Source organism: Eublepharis macularius, chromosome 14, assembly GCF_028583425.1.
Source record: "Eublepharis macularius isolate TG4126 chromosome 14, MPM_Emac_v1.0, whole genome shotgun sequence".
In the NCBI taxonomy this organism is placed as follows: domain Eukaryota; kingdom Metazoa; phylum Chordata; class Lepidosauria; order Squamata; family Eublepharidae; genus Eublepharis; species Eublepharis macularius.
Window position 1 is genome coordinate 42,498,350 of NC_072803.1, and position 24,142 is coordinate 42,522,491.

The 24,142-nt window shown below is 43.6% G+C and overlaps 1 protein-coding gene across 4 annotated transcripts in view; it reads left to right on the forward strand.

The window, feature by feature from the left end:
• LOC129342423 (N-acetyllactosaminide alpha-1,3-galactosyltransferase-like) overlaps positions 1-23,377 on the forward strand; it is a 60,916-nt gene extending 37,539 nt beyond the window's left edge. For 2 of the 4 annotated variants that reach the window (XM_054998184.1, XM_054998183.1), the window contains exons 2-7: positions 4,618-4,704; positions 8,488-8,523; positions 11,247-11,318; positions 11,859-11,918; positions 18,192-18,329; positions 19,411-23,377. In XM_054998184.1, coding sequence (XP_054854159.1) covers positions 4,619-4,704; positions 8,488-8,523; positions 11,247-11,318; positions 11,859-11,918; positions 18,192-18,329; positions 19,411-20,101 — 1,083 coding nt within the window. In that variant the 5' untranslated portion in view covers position 4,618 and the 3' untranslated portion in view covers positions 20,102-23,377. The remainder of the gene's footprint in view (positions 1-4,617; positions 4,705-8,487; positions 8,524-11,246; positions 11,319-11,858; positions 11,919-18,191; positions 18,330-19,410) is intronic. The other 2 variants (XM_054998186.1, XM_054998185.1) reach the window with 1 other exon arrangement.
• Positions 23,378-24,142: the final 765 nt, after the last annotated feature.

Sequence of the window (24,142 nt, forward strand, 5' to 3'; positions counted from 1 at the left end):
TCAGGTTGACAGGTGTGGTCTGGGAGTTTCCTGCTTAGAAGTTAAATTTGGATCAGGACCACAAGGAAAGAGAAGCAAGCCCCTCCAAGTTCAATGGGATTTATGGCCTAGGAAGAGGGGTTGCATATTGCAGCTCAGAGGATGTGGGGAGGGATTCCAGAAGGGACAAGCACAGAGGGATGGATGGCAGCCGTTGAAAGATGCTGGTGTCCAATGCAAAACATACCAGCACTGCTATCACAGAAAGACTAGTCAAAGTAATGTAATATCTGGTTTGCTCCAGTGCAAAGGGAAAGATGGCAGGGGAGTGGGCTCCCAGGGGCAGCATGTGGCCTGTGCAATGATGTCACTTCCCAGAAGTGATGTCATTGCACAGGCACAGGCTGGGAGTGTGACCACTCAGGTAAATGCCAGGTCTCCAACCTCCCGCCCAGAGGGAAAGGGGACCTGGCAACCCTAGGACAGGTGGCCAGAGGTAATTTGCAAGAGGGGGAAATTCGGGCAACCTCTCTGACTTCACAGGCAGACAAGCCTTAAGTGCAATGAGCAGCATGTCAGACTAAGACAAATTTCAGCTCATGAGCTAATTACACACTCTCCACCCAACCTGTCTTCACAGGGTGAGGACAAGGGCATAGGTGAAATTCACATGCTCTGCTCTAAGCCTTTTGGTGGAAGGACCGGGTAGCTGAAAGTCCTGTCTCGCTAACAGACCTTTAGGTACCAGCTGCTTCAGGCCTTTTGTCTCCTCCTTCCAACTGCACAGGAAGTGGGACAGTTTGTTTGGCTACCAGGTGACTCAATCTTCTCATTGTGAAGACTGATAGGCTAGGATGGTGAACTCATGTCCTGGATTTAGACCTTCTCTCCTTGTTTTTTTAAGAGGAGGGAATCAAGGCATCCTTGTTTGAGCATACCAGTCAAATGACTAATATTGGTCTCTCCAATGACAAGATCAATATACCAAACAGAGACATGTGCTTACTGGTAACAAATAGCATTTTGTGAAGGCTACCACTTGCAAACTAGATTGTTGACCATCACGGCTAGAGATATAAAATTTCTGGAAATTGAGGCTACGGGGGGATAAAAGTCCTGCTTAAAAAACGTACCAGACATTTGGCAGGAAATAAGAATATATGCCTCAGATAGGACTGCAGATCCCCTGTCACAGCGGGCGATCCCCCCTCCCAGCCTTCACCAAGCTCTGCCCTCTGCCGCCACTCGCCTGGCCAGTGGGGAGAAAGAGGCACCTGGAAAGACCTGAGGGTGGCCTGAGGCATGCATGCAAAGCACGCATGCCCACCTATTGCTCTGGAAAATGTCATTTCTGGCACAAGCAGAAATGATGGATCATGCGATTCTTTAAGAATTAGCACCAAACACTTAGGTTTGGGGCAATTTTTAGAGAATCAGCACCCAGCATGACCTGTTGTTTCCATGTCACACTGGAAGTGATGCCATTTTCCAGCATACACATTGGGAATAAATATCTGCTGCCCCATCTTCCCCACATCCCCTAGTTTGGCCTCAAAGACCAACAAAATTTGCCACAGTATAAACGTTTGTGAGTCAAAGCTCACTTCATCAGAGACACAGAATATAAGAATATACGCAATACAAAAATGGTTTTCCCCAGCAGTTTTCCTGGGCCTTCACATCCCTAATCATGACTGATTAAATCTTGCCAGAAGTTGAGGAAACCTCTATCTAAGATAATAAACCCCTCTTTACTAGTAGATAGCTTCCTTCACACATTTGAAGAGGCAAAGGTTGGTCTAATCTTAAAGAAAAATTCTCAGATAAAAATGACCTGGCTAATCATTGATCTTATCTGCAGTCCTTCATTTTGGGGGATGGTGATTGAATGTGTAGTGGCAAAGCTACTCCTGACACTACTGAATATTTCTTCCCTGGCCCTTTTAAAATCTGAAATAGAAATTATGCTAGTTGCACTAGTGGATGACCTGTATCTATGGACTGGCAAGGGTAGTTCCTCCCTGTTAATTCTATATGGTCAGTGATGCTATCTTACAGGACCATTTGGCAAGCATTTTCATAGATGGCTCTCAAAGATCTTGATTTTTCTTGTTCAACTCGGCACACAGTTTCCATCGGCAATGCCAAATCACCTCCCTTTGGATTTATTATGTTAGATTTATTATGTAGGGTGCCACAAGGTACTCTTGGCAGTCCTATTGAACATCTAGGCAAGTCCACCAAATGAGATCATTGGGAGCTTTGGATTTTGGCATCATCAGTACACTGATGACACCAAACTATTTCATCAAAGTACGCACCTGGACTAGCCATTTGCGCCGATTAGTATCTGGATGTGGTGGCAAGGCTGATAAGGGAGAACAATTAGAAATGAATCCTGACTAAAGGAGGTGGTGCTGATAGGAAATGTCTAGGTTCTGAAAGGATTAGGTCTAGATGATCCTCTCTGACCACATAAAGAGCCTTGGGACCCAGCCTTGCTCTTAGAGAAGCAGACAGTCAACAGTGCCAGAAGCATCTTTTTCTTCCTTCCAGGTGCTGACTGGACCACGCTTCTGAAACTTCCAGTTTAGATATCATTGCTGGGAAGAATTGTGGTGATAAAAATGAGTGTTCTACCAAGAGTTCTATTCTTGTTCCAAAGCATACCAGTAGGGGTACCCCAAGCTTTTTTCAAGGAACTTAACCAGGCTGTACAGTCTTTTATTTGGCAAAATAAAAGACCACGAATTAAACTGAAAGTGTTACAAGACACAAAGGAAAAAGCAGGTTTTGCTCTACCAGATTGGGGGTTATACTATAAGGCCTGTGCATTGACTTGGTTGAGAGAATGGATTACCCTGGAAAACGAAAGACTTTTAAATCTGGAAGGACATGACTTATTTATGGGCTGGCATGCATTTCTCTGGTATAAAAAATGGGAATACCATAAATACTTTAAAAATCATTGGATAAGGAAGGCATTAGTGATGGTTTGGGAAAGAATAAGACTTGTCTTTTATGAGAAAATCCCTTTGTGGGTCTCCCCAATCGAAGCATTTACACAACCTAACTTGAAAAAAGAGGGGAAAGCCCCTACATACAAGGTACTGTTGAAACCAGGTGGTCTATTAAAAAACCCAAAAGAAATGACAGATCTAGATATTGAGTTGGGATGGTGGGGCCAGGCACAATTGGAATCTAGATATAAAAAAGACAAGGTAATGGGCTTCTATGAAAAGGATGAGAATATTGATATGATAATGTGTGGTGCCAATGTTAAAACAATAAAGAAACTATATAGTATGTTTTTAAATGCAAAATTACAGGGGGAGGAAGTTAAAGATACCATGATAAAATGGGCAGAGAACGTGGGACATACAATTGACTTAAAGCAATGTTCGCAAATGTGGAAGGGCAATTTAAGGATGAAAAAAGCAGCCTCTTTGAAAGAAAATATTTACAAAATGTTTTATAGATGGCATCTAACTCCTATTAGGATAGCCAAAATGTCTTTAAATATGTGAAATAAATGTTGGAAATGTGAAAGTAACCCGGGCTCATATTATCATATGTGGTGGACATGTAAAAAAGCAGCAGAGTTCTGGAAGATGGTCCACAAAACGACTCAACAGATACTTAAGCTTTCATTGCCTTTGAAACCAGAACTCTTTTTATTAAATCACATGGTGGTTCCAGTTAATAAAAACCAAAAACATTTGATTTTGAATATAATCACAACAGCCAGGATATTATATGCGAAAGTTTGAAAACGACAGCCGTCCCAACGCAAGAAAATCTGATTGAAAGGATTCTTGAGACAGCCGAAATGGATAAACTGTCGAGTTTATTGAATCACATGGACACTACAATATATAATGACATTTGGGATTCATTTTATAGCTGGATACAGAGGAAGTCTGAAGAAACCTAGCTCTCAGTTAGGATGAAGACTTTTATGGACATTATTTAAAATGAATGGAAAAACTTGCAAATAAGTGGCTGAGCTGCAGAACAGATTGATGTGACAAGAAATAGATTGTGCAGTGCAATGTATTAGAGCGATATAACATGGACTTCTTTTCCCCATCCCTCTTTACTCTGTATTCCCCTTTTCTAAAAAAACCTATTCATAAAAAAAATGAAACTTCCAGTTTAGACTAATGTAATATGTTGTCCATGGCACTGCCCTTGAAGGCCACTTGGAAACTTCAGCAGGTCAATAATGCACCCACCTAATTTTTGCACTGCAAGGCTATTTTAAAACCATTATGCTGGCTTCCAGTTTGCTTCTACGTTTAACTCAGGGTGCCAGTTCTCTTACCCTGAAAGCCCTTCACATCAGCCTGGCAGCCACATACCTCACTGTTATTCTTCTACAAGGCTGTAGGACCATTTCATTTCACAGGGTTTAGGATTAACTGTTGGCTTTTAGGGTCCAGTGGGGCATTCTGTATGGTGCTTTAATCAGTTATGGTTCTTCATCTGTTTTTGTTTGGTTTTACCTTACAAACAATTTTTTATAGCATGTTATTTTAATCCATTGTGTACCACCTTAAATTACAGAAAGGCAGGATATACTTAAAAAAAAACCTCTTGTTTTTAAAATTATTCTTCTGCTTATTTCCTTCTGTTAAGGATGATGCACTCCAGAGGAAAGACTGTACTGTTATGGATCTTCTGTCTCGCTCTCTTCTCAGTAATAGTCGTTGTTTACTTGGACTGGTAAGAAATCAAGACCAATGCATTCAAGATACCTTCTAATGAAACAGTTTCCCTTTGCGAGGATTCAGCCATATCTCTTATTTGCAAGCCTTTTTAGATAAAACCCTTTTCTTTTCTCCACTTTGGCTTTCAAGGCCCCTTCAGTGATCACAACTTCCCTGGGAATATCTATGCAAACTCTTCTCATAATGCAATAGAATAAATAAAAGCCTGAGCAGTGAGCCAGGAAGCACGCAAAGTTCAAACCTTCCTTCAGCTAAGGAGTCCGCTGTTTCAACTCCAAAATTACTAATTTAATTTTGCTTTTCATCTTGTGCAAGCTGAATCCAGGGTTCTGTTGAGTGTCATTTCTGATTGCTTGCACCAACCCCCCTCCCCCCAAGTATGCATTTCTCAGTTTTGTAAACCAGCACTGATCATCATTTATACATATAACACATATTTGTATGTATAAATACCATATAAAACCATATAACATATATCCACAATACAAATGAATCCAAGAATCTAAAAGCAAAAAGGTAAAAAGCAAAAATACAGGTAAGTATAAACACAGAAAACAGGGAATTTGTCACTATGCACCAAGTAGCCTTTGGCCAGCTGCTTTCTCAGCCTCATTGCCCTCCATCTGCAACAGGGAGGGGGGAATAATAGACCATCCCTGTTGATCGCGAGATACGCCACAAGGTAATGTGGAGCGGCATTTTGAACTCTCAAAATGTGCTACAGAAATTCTTATTGCCACTGCTTAGGAACTTCCAGGACTCCCGGTACAAACTATAGTGAGGTTTAAATCATTCCTCTTGGAACATTCTCAAAGGGTTACTATTGGAGACCAGCTTTCTTTAGTGTGGGAATTAACTTGCAGGGTTTCATAAGGTGCAATCTAATCCCCCATGTTATCCAACCTCTACATGAAGCCTGCAGGAGGAGTCATTCATAGCTGTGGAATTGGATGCCATCAATAGGTAGAAGATACTCAGTTCTATATCTCACTATCCAAATCCCCTGATGATGCAGTAGATTACTGAGTCACTGCTTGCCAGCTGATGTCAAATAGCTGAAAAGCAAACAAATTCAAATTGAACCCAGACAAAACAGAAGTGGTGCTGGTTGGAAAAGCAGAGATCTTGAAAGATGTTGTGCTTCCAACCTTGTATGAAGTTCAGTTGACCAGGGCTGAATCTACGGTTGCCAGCGCCCAGGACTTCCATGATGTCATCACGCAGGGCAGCGCATGCCTCCCTGCAACAAGCTGGCTGTCCCAGCGTGCCGCGGAACTGGCAGCGGCAGTGTGAGTGGCTGGGAGGCCACCTGCACTGCCTTTCGCCTGCCCCTGTCCTGCTGCCCGTGCGCTTCTGGGGCTGGCAGCTGTGCCCAGCACCCCCTCTTTGGCGGCGTCAGGGGCAGACTACCCCCCCTGCCCCCCCATCAATCCGGCCCTGCAGTTGACCCCTGAAGACTCGATTAAGAGTCTAGGAGTTATACCTTATCCAGCATGGCTGCTAGAGAAGCAAGTAAATACAGCCACAAAAAAGGCCTTCTCCCAACTCAGACCAGCCTGGAAAATGTTCTCCTACTTTGATATGAGTGATTTGGCCACCTGGATTCATGCCATGGTTACATTAAGACTAGAGTACTGTAATGTACTCAATTCGGGGTCATGACTATCATATTCAAAGCCCTTCAATGGCCTTGGACCTTCATATCTGTGCAACCACCTCTCTCCTATGTTCCATCACAGCAGATTCTCTCATCTGAACAGGGCCTTTTGCAGATACCACCCTGCAACTGGGCAAAATAAACAGCTACCTGTACACATGCTTTCTCTGCCCATACAAATGCTTTCTCTGTGGTAGCCCACATCTTATGGAATGGCCTGCTTGAGAAGGTCAGGAAAACTCCCACTCTCCTAGCTTTCTGCAAACTATGCAAAACTGAATAATTCAGGATGGCTTTCTACTCAGATTATAGGGCTGTGTCATAAGAAATAGTTCAAACAGATACTTTGATAAGGACAGGGACTGTAAACTATGCTCTTAGGTACTGTCTGCTAAAGTAGATATGCTCCTACTGGGTAGTTTCCATGTTCCTAAAGAGGACATGTTAACTAGTTACACTTGGTTCAGCTTTATGCTTGTTCTCATATTTTTTGCTACCATGGCCTATTGTATCTGTTCATTGAATATCCTAACTGTTGTTCATCATTATACTTTGCTCAGTGAATGCCCTAGCTGTTGATTATATTGTATTTTCACTTGCACTTGTGCAATCCACCTTGCATCTGAGTGAGAAAGGTAAACAATCAATCAGATAAACAAACAAACAAATACAGGCCCTGAACAGCACTGCAAACAAGTGGGATTATGCATGGCACAAAAATTAATTCTCCCCTCCCCCTCCATTCACAATTAGAGCCAAAATGAATTCCCCCACACTTTGAATTAGCAATCTGAATTTTAATTGTTATTCCTAAAGATCTAACTCAGGATTCAAGGATTTTCTTGGCACCTCCATTTTGATTTTGGCAAGAACCTAAGGTGAAGCTTCATAAAACATTTAATACCATTGTAGATTATCTACCAAATGCTTTAATTCATAATGTAACCAGGCATCAAAAATAAATAGACCTGGGTGTAAATACCACTGCATGCATACTGGCTGTGGGTTATAAAATTGCATTACATGTTGATGATCAAATATTGTTAACTGCCAATACTCAGAAGTTTATTTGTATTATTTATAGTCCACCTTTCTCACTGAGACTCAAAGCGGATTACACAGTATGCGTTAGTAAGTCAACATCAAGGGCATTTCAATAAACAATGTAACAGGGGCTATCAATGCCATTTTGCAAGGATTTAAAACCAGCAGAAACCTAATACAGAGATGCAGAAATGCAGAGGCATCATTCACAAGTGAACAACTGATACCACATATTCTAGCACTCAGAGAATATTTGATGTCTAAATGTACAAGAAAGAATTTGCAGAATATCTAGGAGAACCCAAATTCATTTCAGCTCTAATTAGGATATGACTCGCCAGTCTGTAGAGAAACACAGATGATCCACTCTGGTTCACCTTACGGTGGGTCTACTTGTCTTCTGTATCTACATGAGATGTTGGTGATCTCTGATCAGATCCTCAGATGAGTACTCTAGCTGTAAAAAGCAGCTGTAGCACTGGTAAAGGGGAGGGTATATTTGTTGTGATGTGCCTGTCTTTTTTCCTTCCTGAGCCACTTACAGGAGGTTAGTTTCTGATTGGAGAAATAGTCAGGGGAGGAGGAAAGAATTACAACTCCCTTTCCATTCCCCATGGCCCCAATCCATAATTGGGGCCCTTGCGGCTGATTTTTTTACAACTGTTTTGCACATCTGGGGATCCAGTCACAGGACCATCCAGACCAGGGCTTTTTTTTCTGGGAAAAGAGGTGGTGGAACTCAGTGGGTTGCCCTCGGTGAAAATGGTCACATGGCTGGTGGCCCTGCCCCCTGATCTCCAGACAGAGGGGAGTTTAGACTGCCGGCGCGGAGGGCAATCTAAACTCCCCTCTGTCTGGAGATCAGGGGGTGGGGCCACCACCCATGTGACCATTTTCAAGAGGTTCCGGAACTCCGTTCCCCCACATTCCCCCTGAAAAAAAGCCCTGATCCAGACACTCCACTGAGGATGGGGAGGGTGTTGTACTCTCAAGAGGGCTGCTGTTGTTTCTGTTTAGTGTGGATGCAACATGAAAAGTGCAAGCACTGTGTGTAACATTGAATTGTTTCTGTTTCAGCAGGGATGGAACATTGGTGTGGATGTACAACAACAAGTAAGTGACCGATAGAGTTGATGGGGAAAGCTTTCATTGTGATGGATAGGGGAGGGCTTGGGCTGCTCAATCAAGCTGGAGTTTATTCTGTTTGGTGCTGGATCTCCAAAGTCTCCCTGGCAGGGGCCTTTCCCAATCTGTTGCCAGAGATCCTTTAACTGGAGACATGTGTGGGGGGAGTTCACCTGAGACTGTCATGTACCTTATCACTGAGCTGTGGCCCTTCAACTCAGAAGTGATGGGGTCAACAGCAGCACATATGGAACAAAGGAGGGGTACATTATTTTTATGCATGAAGTCAGTCCTGGATTCTCTGCATGGAAGGTTGTTTTTCACTTGGTATCAGGCAGTGAATTTTCACCCACTTTTGACTCACTCCATTTTCTCTATCATCAACTCATGTCCACAGCATGAGGATCTGGTTGAATATAATTTTTTCATGTTGTTTCAATAAACCTCGAGGATAGCATAACTAACTGGGTGTAATGAGACTGAAGGTTCCAGCAAGCTGGGCCCCTATGAATCATTCAGAAAAAATTGGCTGTTGCAGCTGCTCCGTTTCAGAGCAGGACAAAAATTCAGCTAATGTTACAAATGATTAACTGATGATTTTGCACTATTTTACGTTGAATGAGCTGGTGGTGTTCTGGGCCATGTTTCTGTTGTATGGAAGAGGCACAAGGCACAATCAAATGTGACAGATCGCTGCCTCTCGTTCTCCCAACAGCTTCCTTTTAAAATAAAAAAACTGCCTTGGAAGGCTGTGATCAGAAATAGAAGAACAGCAGACGAGAGTTGCTTCAAGTGCAGTCTCAAATAGTAGAACCCTTCTCAATCTACTGAAGTCAATGGGTTTAAAAATCTATAAATTGGTCTACAATTTTACTTTTAATCCCTTTCCCCTCCTGCCATTTGTCCTCCAAAAATCCACCTTACCTACCAGTGGGGGCAAAGATGCAGCATCCTTTCCTCTGCAGAAAGAAAAGCACCGTATAGGTGGTATGTGTGTTTATTTTTAAGAGGTCAATGGCAGGTTTAAACAGCCGCCTCCTTCCAAGTCTGCTTTTCATTGAAAAAAATGGGGGGTTGACATGGAATTGTGCAGGGCTTTTTTCTGGGAAAAGAGGTGGTGGAACTCAGTGGGTTGCCCTTGAAGAAAATGGTCACATGGGTGGTGGCCCTGCCCCCTGATCTCCAGACAGAGGGGAGTTGAGATTGCCCTCCGCGCTGCTCAGCGGTGTGGAGGGCAATCTCAACTCCCCTCTGTCTGGAGATCAGGGGGCGGGGCCACCACCCATGTGACCATTTTCAAGAGGTTCCGGAACTCCGTTCCCCGCGTTCCCCCTGAAAAAAAGCCCTGGAATTGTGTATCCTATCTCAGCAGAAAGAAATGCCCAGTGAGGTTGGACTACTTGCGCACACATACCACAGAGATTAAAGTAGCAACAAAAATGAAGTCCTGATTCTCTGCCAAGATATAAATATGCTCAGCTGGGAACTATAATTTGCCTCTTTCAGTTCCTCCACAGAGTGTGCCAGATGCCTTCTATAAACATTCTCTTCTGATAAACAATGCACCTTCCAACCTATCTGGAATTTATGCTTGTCTATCATCAAAAAATATATGTCTCATTTTAAAGCACAGGGAAAGGGAAATGAGATGTCAGCCTTCTCACACAGCCAATCACTTCAGAAATCTGATATTTGCCCATTTCGAATGGCCTTTATCGTCTCACAGCAAGAGAGTGTCTAAAAAGTGATTGAAATAGCACCTGTCAAATCGGCTTGTGTATGTGTCTGCTTCCATACTAGGACACTTTTGTGTTACTGAGTCATTCTTTCCCTGTAATTATGTGCAGGTGCAATTGAAAGGGAGGGGGGAGCAAATAGCATTTAATATGGGATAATATTTCTCATGCACACTGATCTTATCACAAATTTACTTAGAATTAAGATCCATGCTTGCTTAGAATTAAGATCCATTCTCCTTCTTTATTATTTTCTCTTTGTAGCTGCAGCATTCATGAACCATTTGTTAAATATCAGTTTTTATTCCATCATCATATTCATTCTACGGTCAATAGGCCTCTCAGTAAACCAAATTATAGTACCTGTACACAAGTCTGCTTAACAGAGCTCTTTCAGCATCCACGATCTAGTCTCAGTGGCTACATTTTTTAAAAGCCACTTTTTCAGCAATATGTACCCGTTCTTGTGCAGCTGAAGTCACTGCTCACTGGTTTTGTTTTTTATGGTAGTAGCAGTGCAATTAGGAAACTAGGAATGAAGATAGACTGACAGACAGGTATAAAATCAGCATTGGCTTTGGATGCAAATTGAAAAGCAGTACTTGATTCCTTTGTACAATAACTGATTATTAACAACTGGTTCATGAAGAGCACACAAAGAGCACGCCTTGAGTCAGGAGTTTCTGTCGTTGCACACTTTAGAACGAAGCAATATCAATATATGAAAGTGTTCTATCCTGCGTCAGGCCATTGCCCCTCCCCTTTTGCTGCCCAATTGGTGGCAGCTCACCAAGTCTCAGGACTTTCCCAGCCCAACTACCCAAGATCCTTTTAATTAGAGAATGTGCTGATCTGAACCTGGATTCAGTTTCTGCACGCTAAAGCACATATGCTACCACCAAACTAGTTCCAGCAAGAATAATGTATCATTTCCAAGTTCTTTGAATATATGCTCTTTTTCTCTCATATATACAGAAGCCTAAAAATCATCCAGCTGAAAAATGAAACCGAGCACTGGCTGACCATGCCGGACTGGTTCAAACCCAGGTAAGAACATGATGTAAACCAGAACTGAAATACACAGGCCTGAAATGTGCATCTGTGGCTCTGCAGTAGGGCACGTGCTTTGTAAATAGGTTAAATCCCAGCATCTCTAGTTCCCCAGGCTGAGACCCTGGACCGCCACTGCCAAGCAGGGTAGACTATCCTGAGCAAGATACATCAGTGCTCTGATTCAGTTTAAGCCAGCCTCAAGGAACAAAGAGCAGTGGAGCCATCTAATACAATACAGTAGAGTTTATCGACTGGACTAGAGCACATATTATTGGCTGTATCATTCTGTTAAGCCACTCTGCACATGCTCAGAGGACCTATTTTTCTTCCTGCTTCACAGATCCCAGCACTCAACCCCAATACTGAAAATAGATTATAGAGAGGAGCACAAATTATGTTTGTAGTGCTAATAAGGATGCTGCGGGGTGGGGTGGGGATGTAAAGACCCCTCACAGGGGGGAGATCCCTTCTTCACTGACCATGGGAAGGGCAGCTTCACATAGAGTCCTTTCTAACTTGTCTGTTTGCTTGCAGGAACGGATATATCAGTCAAGAACCAAAGGGAATATCCTTGCCCAAGTGGTTCAATCCAAGGTAAGAAATACAAATTTAGAACCAAGGTATTGGCCAGGGGGAATGGGGTGCAGTAAGGAAAGAATTACACAGTTAAAGTCTTGACTCAGCACCTGAGGGAAGCGCATAACCCTCAAAGAGGAAGTGCCACAGTCGCAGCACCACAACAGATATGCTTATATTTACCTCAGTGGGGCAAGTAGCTATCAAGGGCCATTTCAGGTCAGGAAATTAGTGTGAGTTGAAGATTTAAGCCCCTTCTTCAAAGTGGAACTAGGACCCCCCCACCACTCAACTGATAATTGCACTTTTAAAAAATAAGCTGGAAATTCAGACTGTGAAACATCTTTGGCACCAGGAAGCCATGTCAGCAGGGCTTTTTTTCTGGGAAAAGAATTGGTGGAACTCAGTGGGTTGCCCTCGGAGAAAATGGTCACATGGCTGGTGGCCCCACCCCATGATCTCCAGACACAGGGGAGTTTAGATTGCCTTCTGCGCCATGCAATCTAAACTCCCCTCTGTCTGGAGATCAGGGGGCGGGGCCACCAGACATGTGACCATTTTCGAGAGGTGCCGGAACTCCGTTCCACCATGTTCCAGCTGAAAAAAAGCCCTGCATGTCAGTAACATAATTATAGCAACAGAGCTTCTTGTGGCCATTTCAGGACTAAAAAATGGTGCAGGCATGGGGAATGCTGATGCCCCCCAATGTCACAGTCAGATGTGGGCCTATCTACAGCAGGGAGGCACTAAATTCCCATGGCATAGCTGTCATTGTCTCAATGCCAGGGGTACCATGATTGCACACCCTCCCAACATGTCAGAAATGAAAACAGGGAAATGCTTGTAATACTCAACCCTCAGGACCACTGCCAAGCCCCTTCCCCACTGGCTGAGCACTAAAGGCCTCTTCAGTCCACTGTATGTCTGACAATCTGTTATCTGTCCATCAGCACATACCTCAGCTGCTACAGAGGTAAAAGGGCAGGCTGTGTAAATAGCATAAGCCTTAGTGTCCATGTGCATGAGTTTATACACATGTAAGCTGGAGAGGAAATGCATCCATTTTCCACTCAGAGACAGAACTTGCAAAAGACACTTATCAAGGAGCTGAATCCCGAAGGAAGAGAATTCCAGCAATTCTTGCAAACAAAATTGAAAACAGCTTTCCCTGCAGGCAAAAACAAGGAGAAAAACAGGGCAGTGATTTAGCAGGACTAGAAAAACAGGGGCAGGCAGAGTTTATGACCGTATCAACATGTCTCTGTTGACATCGTCACTCTAGTGTTCAGGGACCAGGAAATAAATGAACAGTTTCATATGCTTGGTTGCATCTAAGCTTGCTTACCAGGAAGAGCACACCTGGCACATCCATTTAATTTGACAAAGTGTGCATCAATGCTACTCAGGACTCTCAGAGCTCAGTTTTCATCACCCCACCCCAAATATATATCTCCAAAGAAAGAGCTCTCTGGCTTTAGTGTATGTTGAGTTACAGTTCCATTTCAGCTCCACCCATTGCTACGTTAGGACAAAATAAAGACCCTCCACCACCTCTCACTCACTGGCCTGCACAAGCAGCACTACAGAGATAAGGCATGCGTTCCTGGAACCTAGCAACTCAGGAATACAATTTCCCCTGGAGAGGGCAACAGATTGAAATGTCAAAACTTGCCTCAAGCCGCATTGCATGAGACTAACTTCCCCAGAAATGGTGCAGGGGGATTTCAGATTGCATCATGTGTCCAAGAGGAAGTACTGATCTTACGAAAGACCAGTCTTTCCAATAATGTAATTTTCATGCATCAGCTTATTAAGCACATAAGAGCAACTCTGTTGGCCCATCATCCCCTTTCAGGAGAGAGTTCAGGAAGTTTATGCTGTAACAACTGGAATGGTACTGATAAATGTAGGGTTCACTGAGCACATGAAACTACCTGCCAGCCTTTACTGAATCAGACCACTGGTCCATCAAGGTTAGTATTGTCTACTTTGACTGGCAGCTCCCCTCCAGAGGCTCAAGCAGAGGTCTTCTATATCACCTACTATGCAATCTTTTTAACTAGATACACCAGAAGTTCGGGACTTCTGTGTGCAAATCAGATGCCCTAGTGACTCACAGCCCCGTGGCTTCACTGCCATGTTTTTCTCCACCAAACCCTGGTGAAGGAAAACACATAGAGAGCAGAATTTTATTCTAATAGACATAATCATATGAGAAAAAGCAGTCCTTTAAATACTTTGGCCCCAGACTATTGATGCCCAGCACTTTGAACTAGAAGCAAATTGGCAGGTAATAAAGATATTTAAAAAATTGTGAGATACGCTACATACATATTTATACCAGCAAAGAACATTGATGCTGCAGTTTGCACCAACTGGAGTATCCAAACAGTCTTCAAAGACGCCTCCATGTTGGGCACATTGCAATAATGGGATAAAACCGTGGGCTGCTGTGGCCAGATGACATATAAAACATTTGCTCTAGTTCTGAGCATGGAGAGGAGGGTAGGGATAACAGCCAGAATGAGAGTGCAAAACTCTTTTCCTTACAAAGAAATGCAACTTTGTAGGAAGGTTAGTACTTGCCTTTGGAGGAACTAACTTTAATACCAATAAACAATTAAATGAGATAGGATGAGATACAGACTGCACAGCTAGAGCTGTGTTTTTTGAGGTACACATTATGTGCATGATTCTACCAGTGTTGTACTACCCTAGGAGTATGTGTTCCAAAATGAACTCTCGTGGTCTTACAGGCTGTGCTCAGAAAAGCTGGCGGGGAGCCCAACTTTAAAGCATTTTTGTTTAGGGATTGTCAAGGGTGTTTCTGCTTTGACTGAAAAACAAGCTGCCTGAAAATAGGCTGCTAAATTAAATACAGACAAGAGTAGCGGGGAAATGGTGTTGTTTAAAAAAGAAATTAAAACGGAGATGCTTTCAGAACATCTGGGCAGTCTTAGTGTTCTGTAAGGCAAAGCAGTTCATCTTCACATGTCCCACTGTCGTCTGGCAAATGTTTCACATGATTTTGGACATCTGTGCCAAAGGCTTCAATTCAGCAAAGAATTTTTATATTTGCCTATGGAAAGCTCATGAAGCTGCCTTATACCGAGTTGGACCACCTGTCCTTCAAGGTCAGCATTGTCTACTCTGATTACTGGCAGTGGGTCTCCAGGGTGAGGGTCTTTCACATCGTCTACTCCCTGATGCTTTTGAACTGGAGATGCCCAGGACTAAACCTGAAATCTTTTGCATGCAAAGCAGATGGATCATGCAGAATGCTTTCCAGACCAAACTCCTGCCTTCTCAAGCTTTCCCTGATCCAGACAATGGTCCAAAAGCCTTTCTGAAGAGTTGTAAACTGCCACTAGCAATTCCTTTTTCCGCAACCCAAGCACCTTATTGTAATCTTCCTACATAAAGAACAAAAGAAATCCTAGCGTTCACAGGGCAACACCCTGGAATTGAATAGCCAGACTAGAGAAAATATGTAAGCAGAATGTAATAGGCATGGAATTTTTTAGAACAGAAAACAGTTATTTAATATAAAAGTCACCACATTATATAGGATAGATACTTAGAAATCAGATTGGCAAAAGGTCACAAAATAGAACAAAAATGCAAATATTCACACAAAGCCTAGTACCAGATTTATTTTCTCACAACAGATTCAGCCATTTGGGAATCTTTCCATGGAAGAAGCAATAGCAAATTCCACCATGGCCGTTTCTACACGTCTTACCTGCCTGCGGAACATCGGGTGAAAGACCCGGAAGACAGCGTCTTCTCGCACGAAATCATGCCAGGAAGACGCTGTTTTCCGGAAGTTTTGCACGAAATTGTACAAAACTCCCGGATAACAGCGTCTTCCTGGCGCGATTTCACGCTTTCGCCCAATGTTCCACAGGCAAGTAAGACGTGTGGAAACAGCCCATGGCGACTGGATGCATTAAAAATTCAAAGAACAGTTCCAGGTTCTTTTTAATAACTACTTTTAAGTTCCTGCTCAAAAGTGCACCCTCTTCAACTTTGGGTGGGAATGAAAGGATCTTTACTCAGTAAGAAAACTAACCAAATAATCAAGCTGATGTAGAATATGCAAACAAAAGGCTGACATCTGATGTCCAAGAGGAGTAATTTGTGGGTTAAGCTGCTGAAAACAGTTCAGTCAGTATTTTAATACAGACAGGCTACTTCACACACTCCTCTGGGCCGGAAAGGGAGAGACTTCCTCCAGACCTTTCTAACAATTATCAAACGTCACTGTGCTTCACAGTAAACAGGCTCGTGCTGGTGAAAGCGGCAAAACCAGGCCACCCACAGATGATGCAGATATGCAGAAAAAAAGGACTTTCCATATGAACAAAAAGCAAAACAACAAAGCCCCCCAGATGGCCCCGTGTCCTAGGGAACATAGAATACTGGCAGTGATCGGGTCTACTAAAAGAAAAAAAGTAGGAAGAAGTAGTCCTACTTATACCCTTCAGAATTTCGAAAATCTCAAGGAGGGATACTAGGAATGGGGATTTCCAAACTGTCCCCCCCTCCACACACTTTAAGAATCTTTTCAGGGGGCCTATAAGAGAGAAATGTTCCACCAGGGATATGGTTGAGGCCAGTCTTAAACTATTGGAAGCCTCTCTACTGGTCTCCTACCAGGGGGACTATGAAACCATCTGCCCCCTTACATGCAAAGTCACTGAAATGATATCAGTGGTAGCCTCCACCCCTTTGTGCTTATGCTATGATTGGGGAAAATGGAGGGGGCAACCATCTGAGATGTGATTGTGTGTGTGTGCTTTGTGCTATCCTTGGTTCTAAATGTACTTAAATGTTTTATTTTGTTTCAATCATATTATTGTACCCCGCCCTGAGCGTGCTTGTGGGGAGGGCAGGTTAAAAATCAAATAAATAAATAGGCTTCCCTGACTTCTAGGTAGGGTTGCCAACCTCCAGGTGGGGTCTGGAGATCTCCTGGAATTACAATTGATCACCAGACTACAGAGATCAGCTCCCTAGGAGCAAATGATAGCTTTGGCATTATAACCTGCTGAGGTCCCTCCCTCCCCAAACTCTGCCCCCCAGACTCCGTCCCCAAATCTTCAGGAATTTCCTGAACCCAGGCTTGGCAATACTACTTCTAGGAGCTCAGAATGGCATATGTAGTTCTAATTTCTCTAGGGTTTGAACACACAGGAAACCCCTCATTCATCTCCTAATAAACAGATTGATAAGTTAAGAAAAAGTAGGTGGGGGTGGCCTTGGCATGGATCCAAAATGTGGCTATCAAAACCCTGACATTTAAAATGGCAGCCAAAAGAGGACAAGAGAATTCTTCCATTACAACTCCTACTTAGAGGCCAAGATAAACCCCATTCCCTCAATAGGGGAAAACAAAGACCTATGTTTGTAGGGGTCAGTTTCTAAACATGCATTTGGCTCACCAAGACAGGCTCTTCACCTGAAAAATTCTAATGGATCTGTTGCTACTTTTACAATCGCAGACAGCCCTGAGGGCACAAAGTAAGGCCTCAAACAGATTGACCTTGGCCAGGAGTTATCAAGAAACCAGTTCAAAATGAAGTCAAACTGTTACCCCAACACTCCCCAAAGCCCAACATAAATATCCAACCAGGAGTTGTTGATTTATGGCCAAACTGCTGGGAATTTAAAGGGGCCACACGCAAGCTCTGCACTTCTGGTGCCTCTGAGGGATTGCTAATTGGATGAGTCCCCTGTGCTGCTGGCTAGGAAAATGAAAATGTTTGTTATACACACAACAACTCATGTGGGAATGCGGTGTCAAAAGTGACAAAAAATGTTCTGAGTTGTATGTATATTAATGTTGCCTTGAATTGCAAGTTGTGGAGATGTTAGGAACCCTTTAAGGAGCTTTGTACCAGATCTGAGCAGTTACTGCTATATTTGGAACTTGGCAATGCCAACTCCATCTATACCTTCCTCCAGGCCTTGTGTGATCTCCCCCTAACCATGCAGACTAGCATACCGAGGGCTGTAAGACTTTCTGCATGGATTATTCTGGTCATTACTGGGGGGATCAGTATTAACAGGTCTGACTCATAATACCCTTAAGCTGCCTGAGAAATGGATTTCAGGATTAAGCCCCAGGAGGTGGCTGGACTGTGGAATCCACCTGCATCAGCTGCTGGGGTGGGTGGGTGGGTGGGTTATGCATGCTTGGGGAAGTTGTGTCTCTGATACAGCTGCTAAAAGTGACCAAAGGTATCTGTTGGGTCTTAGTAATCTTCCCCTTCCCCTTTTATTTGCCAGCGCTCGCGAAGATGTGCATACACTGACCACTTGGTCAGCCCCCATCATCTGGGAGGGAACATTTGAGAGATCAGTCTTGGAGGATTATTACAAGGAGCAGAAAGTCACCGTTGGTTTGACAGTTTTTGCCATTGGGAAGTAAGTGCTGCTTAATCACTAACTAATGTTGTTATTTATAGTAAATATTTATTTCTAGAGCAAAACATTAAAACAGAGTTTCGTATAATTTTTATCATAGGTGTTTCCAAACTGTGTGTGTTGGGAGATCTGCTCATGTGTCATGTAAAGTAATTATATAAATTAAGGCACAAGATGTGACTTCACACAGAACATCCGTTGCGTCTCTGTGACTTTTCATTCTGATCTAACCTCCAGCCAATCAGCCTCTTCTGAAGGAAACACAAATAATTCTGCTGCATCTCAGCATCAAGAGTGATTGGATGAGTCAGTCACTCCTGGTGCTGATATGGCAGCAGAGGAAGAGGCTGCCGGCTGTTCTCTGCCTGAATACTGCTCTAGGCTTACTCTTTTCATACCAGCAAGCATGTTCAGAACAATTATTCATGAAGGCAAGAGGTGGGATCTTCCAAGGTTTGGCTTATTCTCTCACTCAAAAAGTAAATGGGGGTGCATAAAAGTGAAAACAAGTGTTGAGGGGGTGCTCAGTTCATTTATTTTTACCAATATGAACATATAATATGAAAACATAAAATGCAATCTTATATTGTCTTCTGTTGCAATGCACAGTCATAAAAACTAATTTCCTTGCTGCAAACTTTGTTGCTGCAAACTTTGAAAATTCTGTGGTTAATTATGCAAGCTATATGCAACTGAAATTGTGTAAGAGAGGGAAGCAATGCTTAGCCACAGGATGTGTGCCTATAGACCCAAATGTCAATGATAGGGAAGCAGCATGGTCAGGTTAGAAGGGAGTATACGCATTCAATGCATGTATTGCAGACTGAAGTTTTCATGGGGAAGAGATAAACCTTAGATATATTTTAGTGGTTAGAATATGGGGGAAACATTTGCTTTATTGCAAAAACAGCCAAGTGGCGTCTTAAAGACAATCTTGTCTTCATCTGTCCAAACAGTCACTCCCTTATGGGGTAAAATCAAACCCAGGAGCCTGCCTGAAGCAGACCTTCAGATCTAAGTTCTAGACTGGGCCTTAATTTTGGAAAAAGCTTGTGACTTTTCTTCTGGTCTAACTCCCCAGGTACCTAGACAAATATTTGAAGACCTTTTTGACCTCAGCGAACACCTTCTTCATGCCTGGTCACAATGTTATCTTCTATATTGTGGTGGACAACCTCTCAAGAGTCCCTTTAATCGAGCTGGGTCCCTTACGGACGCTGAAGTTCTTTCAGGTGGAAAAGGAGAGCCGGTGGCAAGACATCAGTATGATGCGAATGAAAACCATTGGAAATCTCATTGAGAGCCACATCCGCCATGAAGTGGATTTCCTCTTCTGTATGGATGTCGACCAGGTCTTTGAGAGCACCTACGGGGTGGAAACTCTTGATGAGTCAGTGGCCCAACTCCAAGCTTGGTTTTATAAGGCAAACAGGGAATCATTCACTTATGAGAGGAACCCAGAGTCAGCTGCATACATCCCTTATGCAGAGGGGGACTTCTATTACCATGCAGCAGTGTTTGGTGGCACCCCACAGCGTGTCTACAACCTCACCAGGGAATGCTATGAAGGTATCAGACATGACAAAGAACATAACTTGGAAGCCATTTGGCATGACGAAAGCCACTTAAACAAGTACTACCTCCAGAACAAGCCCAGCAAGGTGTTATCTCCAGAATACTGCTGGGATTATAAAATTGGATGGTCCTTTGACATTAAGAATATAAAGTTATCCTGGATGCCCAAAGCATATGAAGAAGTCAGAAATAACTAACTTGTCAGCATTCCTGAAAGCAAAGCGTGTCGAATGGTCACCCTGGTCACAGAATATGTTTCTTTGGCAGTTTGAAGAAAAGAGAAAAACATTAGCCGAAGTATTTTAATTCAATAAACTGGGAAGTTCTCCATCCTTCTTCCAACAATTATAATATTTGCTCTCAAAAACTGGCAGACACAGAAACAAGAGTTATGAATCAAATAACATACTGAAAGATTCTACGAGTTCTTCAAATATGGTCTTGGACTTTGTGAGATATTTTGGGCATCCAAAAATATTAGCGACCGCTTACTATTATAATTATGACATTCAGGTGATCAGTTCAGGACACAGCGATGAACTTTTCTGCTCAGTGTGAAGATAGCAGAAAAGACAGCAAAACCATAGGCTGTGGACAGCCGTGAGTGAGCCAGGGTGAACATGGTGAAATTTTGTAGCTGATGATACAGGGACTTTCAATGCACTCAAACTATCCAGATATTCACTAGAAATAAAAACTGAGCGCAACATCCAGAAAACCTGAAAGTATCCAGAAAACCTGAAAACCTGAAAGAGAAGATTTGGATTATGGGCCAGGGCCAGAAGCAAATCTGGACCAATTGTCTAAGCTAGGATGCCCAAGGTCTACTACTGCAACTGAAGGCTGCAGCTCAGAGGACTGTAGACAAAAAAAAACTCTACCACTAGCAGTCTGCCAAGAGCAGATGGATAAGGCAGATGGATGGATAGCAGGCTACTTTGCATTTATATCAGGCCAGACCAGTCCAAAGATGCCCTACTGCCTGCCATTTACTGGACTAAGGCTGTATGCACCCTATTTCCTTCCATGCCAAAAGAGGTCTGAGCAACAATCGCAAATTCTAAAAGCCAACTGTGTAACGTTGCCAGCCTCCAGGTGGGAATTCAAGTTCCCCTGGAATTACATCTGATTTCCAGAATACGGAGATCAGGGCCCCTGGAGAAAATGGCAGCTTTGTAGGGTGAACTCTGTGGCATCCGATCTCTGCTGAGCTCCCTCCTCTTCCCAAACTCCACTCTCCTCAGGTTCCATCCCCAAATCCTCAGGATTTTCCCAGCCCAGAGTGGCAACCCAACAACTGTGTCAGTCCACCATGGCGAAAACGAAAAGAGTCTTGTGGAGCCTTAAAGACTAACAGATTTACTGTGGCAGAAAAACCGGACCTCATTTTGTCAGAGATACAAAGTAGTATCCTCAGATGGCAGATACATATTCACACATGGATGCAAACAGAAGAGAGTGGGAGTCAGAAAGTCCAGAATTCCAAGAGATGGGTGTGTCACACTACATTACCAAGCACCGATGAAAACAGGAGTTGAAGATCCAAACAGAGTGGGAGTGGATCATTTCCAGGGACAGTTACTTTCTGTAGTGAGCCAGGATCCAAACTTGCATATGAACTTTTCCCTCTTTTGAGTGTGAAGAGGACTCTCTAAATGACCTACTGCAAGGGGGAGGGGGACTAGCTGTCATCTCTTTATGGCCTCAGAGAAGAAGGAAAACAGACTCCGGTGACCTCAAGGGAGAAACCGCTTCGGCTCTGATGTTCTGTTTGAGACTGAGGGAGGAAAAGGCCTTTTGATGCTTTAAAACAGACCTGGAGGCAGGAGAGAAGGAACCAGGGCTGTTCCAAACCCACCAAGCCTGCAGCCATTCACTATCTGCTTACAGTAAATGTTTGGCTGTTTCCTGGGTGTTCCAACTGCAGGCATTTCCTTGGGGGTTTATGTATTTCAGAATCCTACGACACACACGCAAAGTCTGCTACTGGATGCTGATTTCAACATGCTGTCCTGTTTTCTAAAGCAAATTTCTAGCTCTGAAGGGCATTTATTGCATGGCTTTGTGAGCACCTGGTGGAATCTCAGAAGCCAGAGGGGTATTGAGCAAAGTAGAAGCTGAAATATGCACAGGCCAGAGCAGTCAACCCACCCCCACCCCCCTTGCTTCAGAATTGGGTTCCTTGCGAAGCTGCCTTATACTGATTCAGTGCTGTCTACCTTGGTCAACATTGGTTTTTTGCAGCCTTCTAGGCAAATTCCTTTAATTGGAAATGCCAAGAAATTGGACCTGGGACCTTCTGTATGCAAAAGGCATGCCTTGTCATGGAACTACGGTCCCTCTCCCTGTGGGACACTTTTTCTTGTAAAGAAAAATCCCTGAATTATTAAACATTGTAGAGGGACAGCTAAATAGAACACCCATGTTCGGAGGCAGCCTGAATTGCAACTGCTAGGTACAGCTAATAGGGCACGACCATTTCCATTGTAGCTTACCCATGAAGTCCTAACATCATCCCACCAGTAGCTGCTGGGAGCTAAATTCTGGACTAGGTGACTTGTAGGGGATACGGCAAGTACTGCTTTTATATTCTCAGAGCACAGGGGTTTTGAATTCATGTTTTGTATGTGGAATACTAGAGGTAAGGCAGTCCCAGTGGTTCCCCTAGTCATGCTGATTTGGGACCAGCCAATATTAGATGGTTTTACATCCTCTACTGTGATCTGCCTCCCACATATATGGTTCCTACTCAATACACTTGAAGGTAGCGGTCTGCACAGTATTGGTGCTGTGAAGATTTAGAGGCCACGGAGCAACCTGTGTCTTGATCTCCCCCCTGCAATCTGGTTAATGTTGCTGTTCTGCATCGCACCCAGCTCCTGGACAACTTGACCACTGCCATTTCCCTTGTGGTAGAATTCTACAACTCCCCATGGTGTTGGTCAAAACTTCCAGTTCCTCCACCTAGACATCCTGTCCATTGCCTCTTTATACGTTTGAAAACAGCATACTCCATGGACTGCTGAACAATCCAGTAGTAACCTTTCTCTGCACTTTTTCCCTTTTTGGACTTACATTCCACAACTCAGGCCAGCCCATTGTATGATTTGCTGAACCAAAGAAAGCCCACCAGTCCATTTTTGGTGGGATGCATTCAGGTTGGTGGGCCCCAACGTACTGGACTACCCTCTTGGAGGTTCTGCTCCAGCAGCAAGTTATTCCTCGTCTCCCTTGTGCAAAATCCTCTTGATGCCGGGCAGTTCCTGACACAAGGATACCTCCTCCCCAAGGATGCCAGCAAATGCAATCTGTCCTTGTCTTGACAGGAAGACAGATTTGTAAAAAATAAAGTGAAATGAGACTTTGAAAGTTCTAAAATGGACACACAATTCCTCTTGGAAGAGATAATTTTTGTTAATTTATTATTTTTTGTAAATATCAATAAGATAATAAACCAATCCTTATTTTGGCAAGATTTTTTTGCATTTTGTTTGGATAGCATTCTAGAACTGTATTTCTGTATTAACTCTTGCATGAGAGTGCTGGTTGGTTTGGGGTTCTGCATAGCTCAAGGCATTTTGATGCCCAAGCAGAAAATCCAAAAGGCACATCCTCCTCTCACTGGGATCAGCACGGGTGTCTTGCTGCTGGAGAGCACAAAGTAATCTGCTTCTGGGCAGGGAAGGCATAGACCGCTAATCCAGCCAGATTTCTCGAAGCACCTGCAGCCCAAGGTGGTGGTTCCGTGCCAGGACTAATGGCATAGCAGGTTTGGCACTTATTTGGTACCGTACCTCTTTGGAGTGGGTGCTTAATCCTGCTAGCTCTCTGCCCTTCTTTTTGAGTTTGTTTTAGAAGCACTGCTGATCTTGCTGAAGACCAAGTGTTACACCAGGGCCAGCATCAGCAAATGGCAAAGTGGGGCAACTGTCAGGGCCCACGGTAATAGTAGCTGTTTTGCTCCAGCCTTCATACTAGGCTTGCCAAGTGCCCACCAAGCAGACCAGGCAAACATCCATGTGCACCCTCCCACACCCTGCATGATGACATTGCTTCAGTTGTAACCACATGCATTTCATACCAGGGTGCAAAGTTGCCACAGGGTGAATGCCTTCACTCCTCCACCTGCCTGACCTCCCTGCCAGGGTAGACCTGGCAACCCTACTCGCACGCCTGCACTCACGTCCTTCCACATGCTTTGTCACCTCTGCTCCCAGCTGTGTATGCTGCCTAGTGCT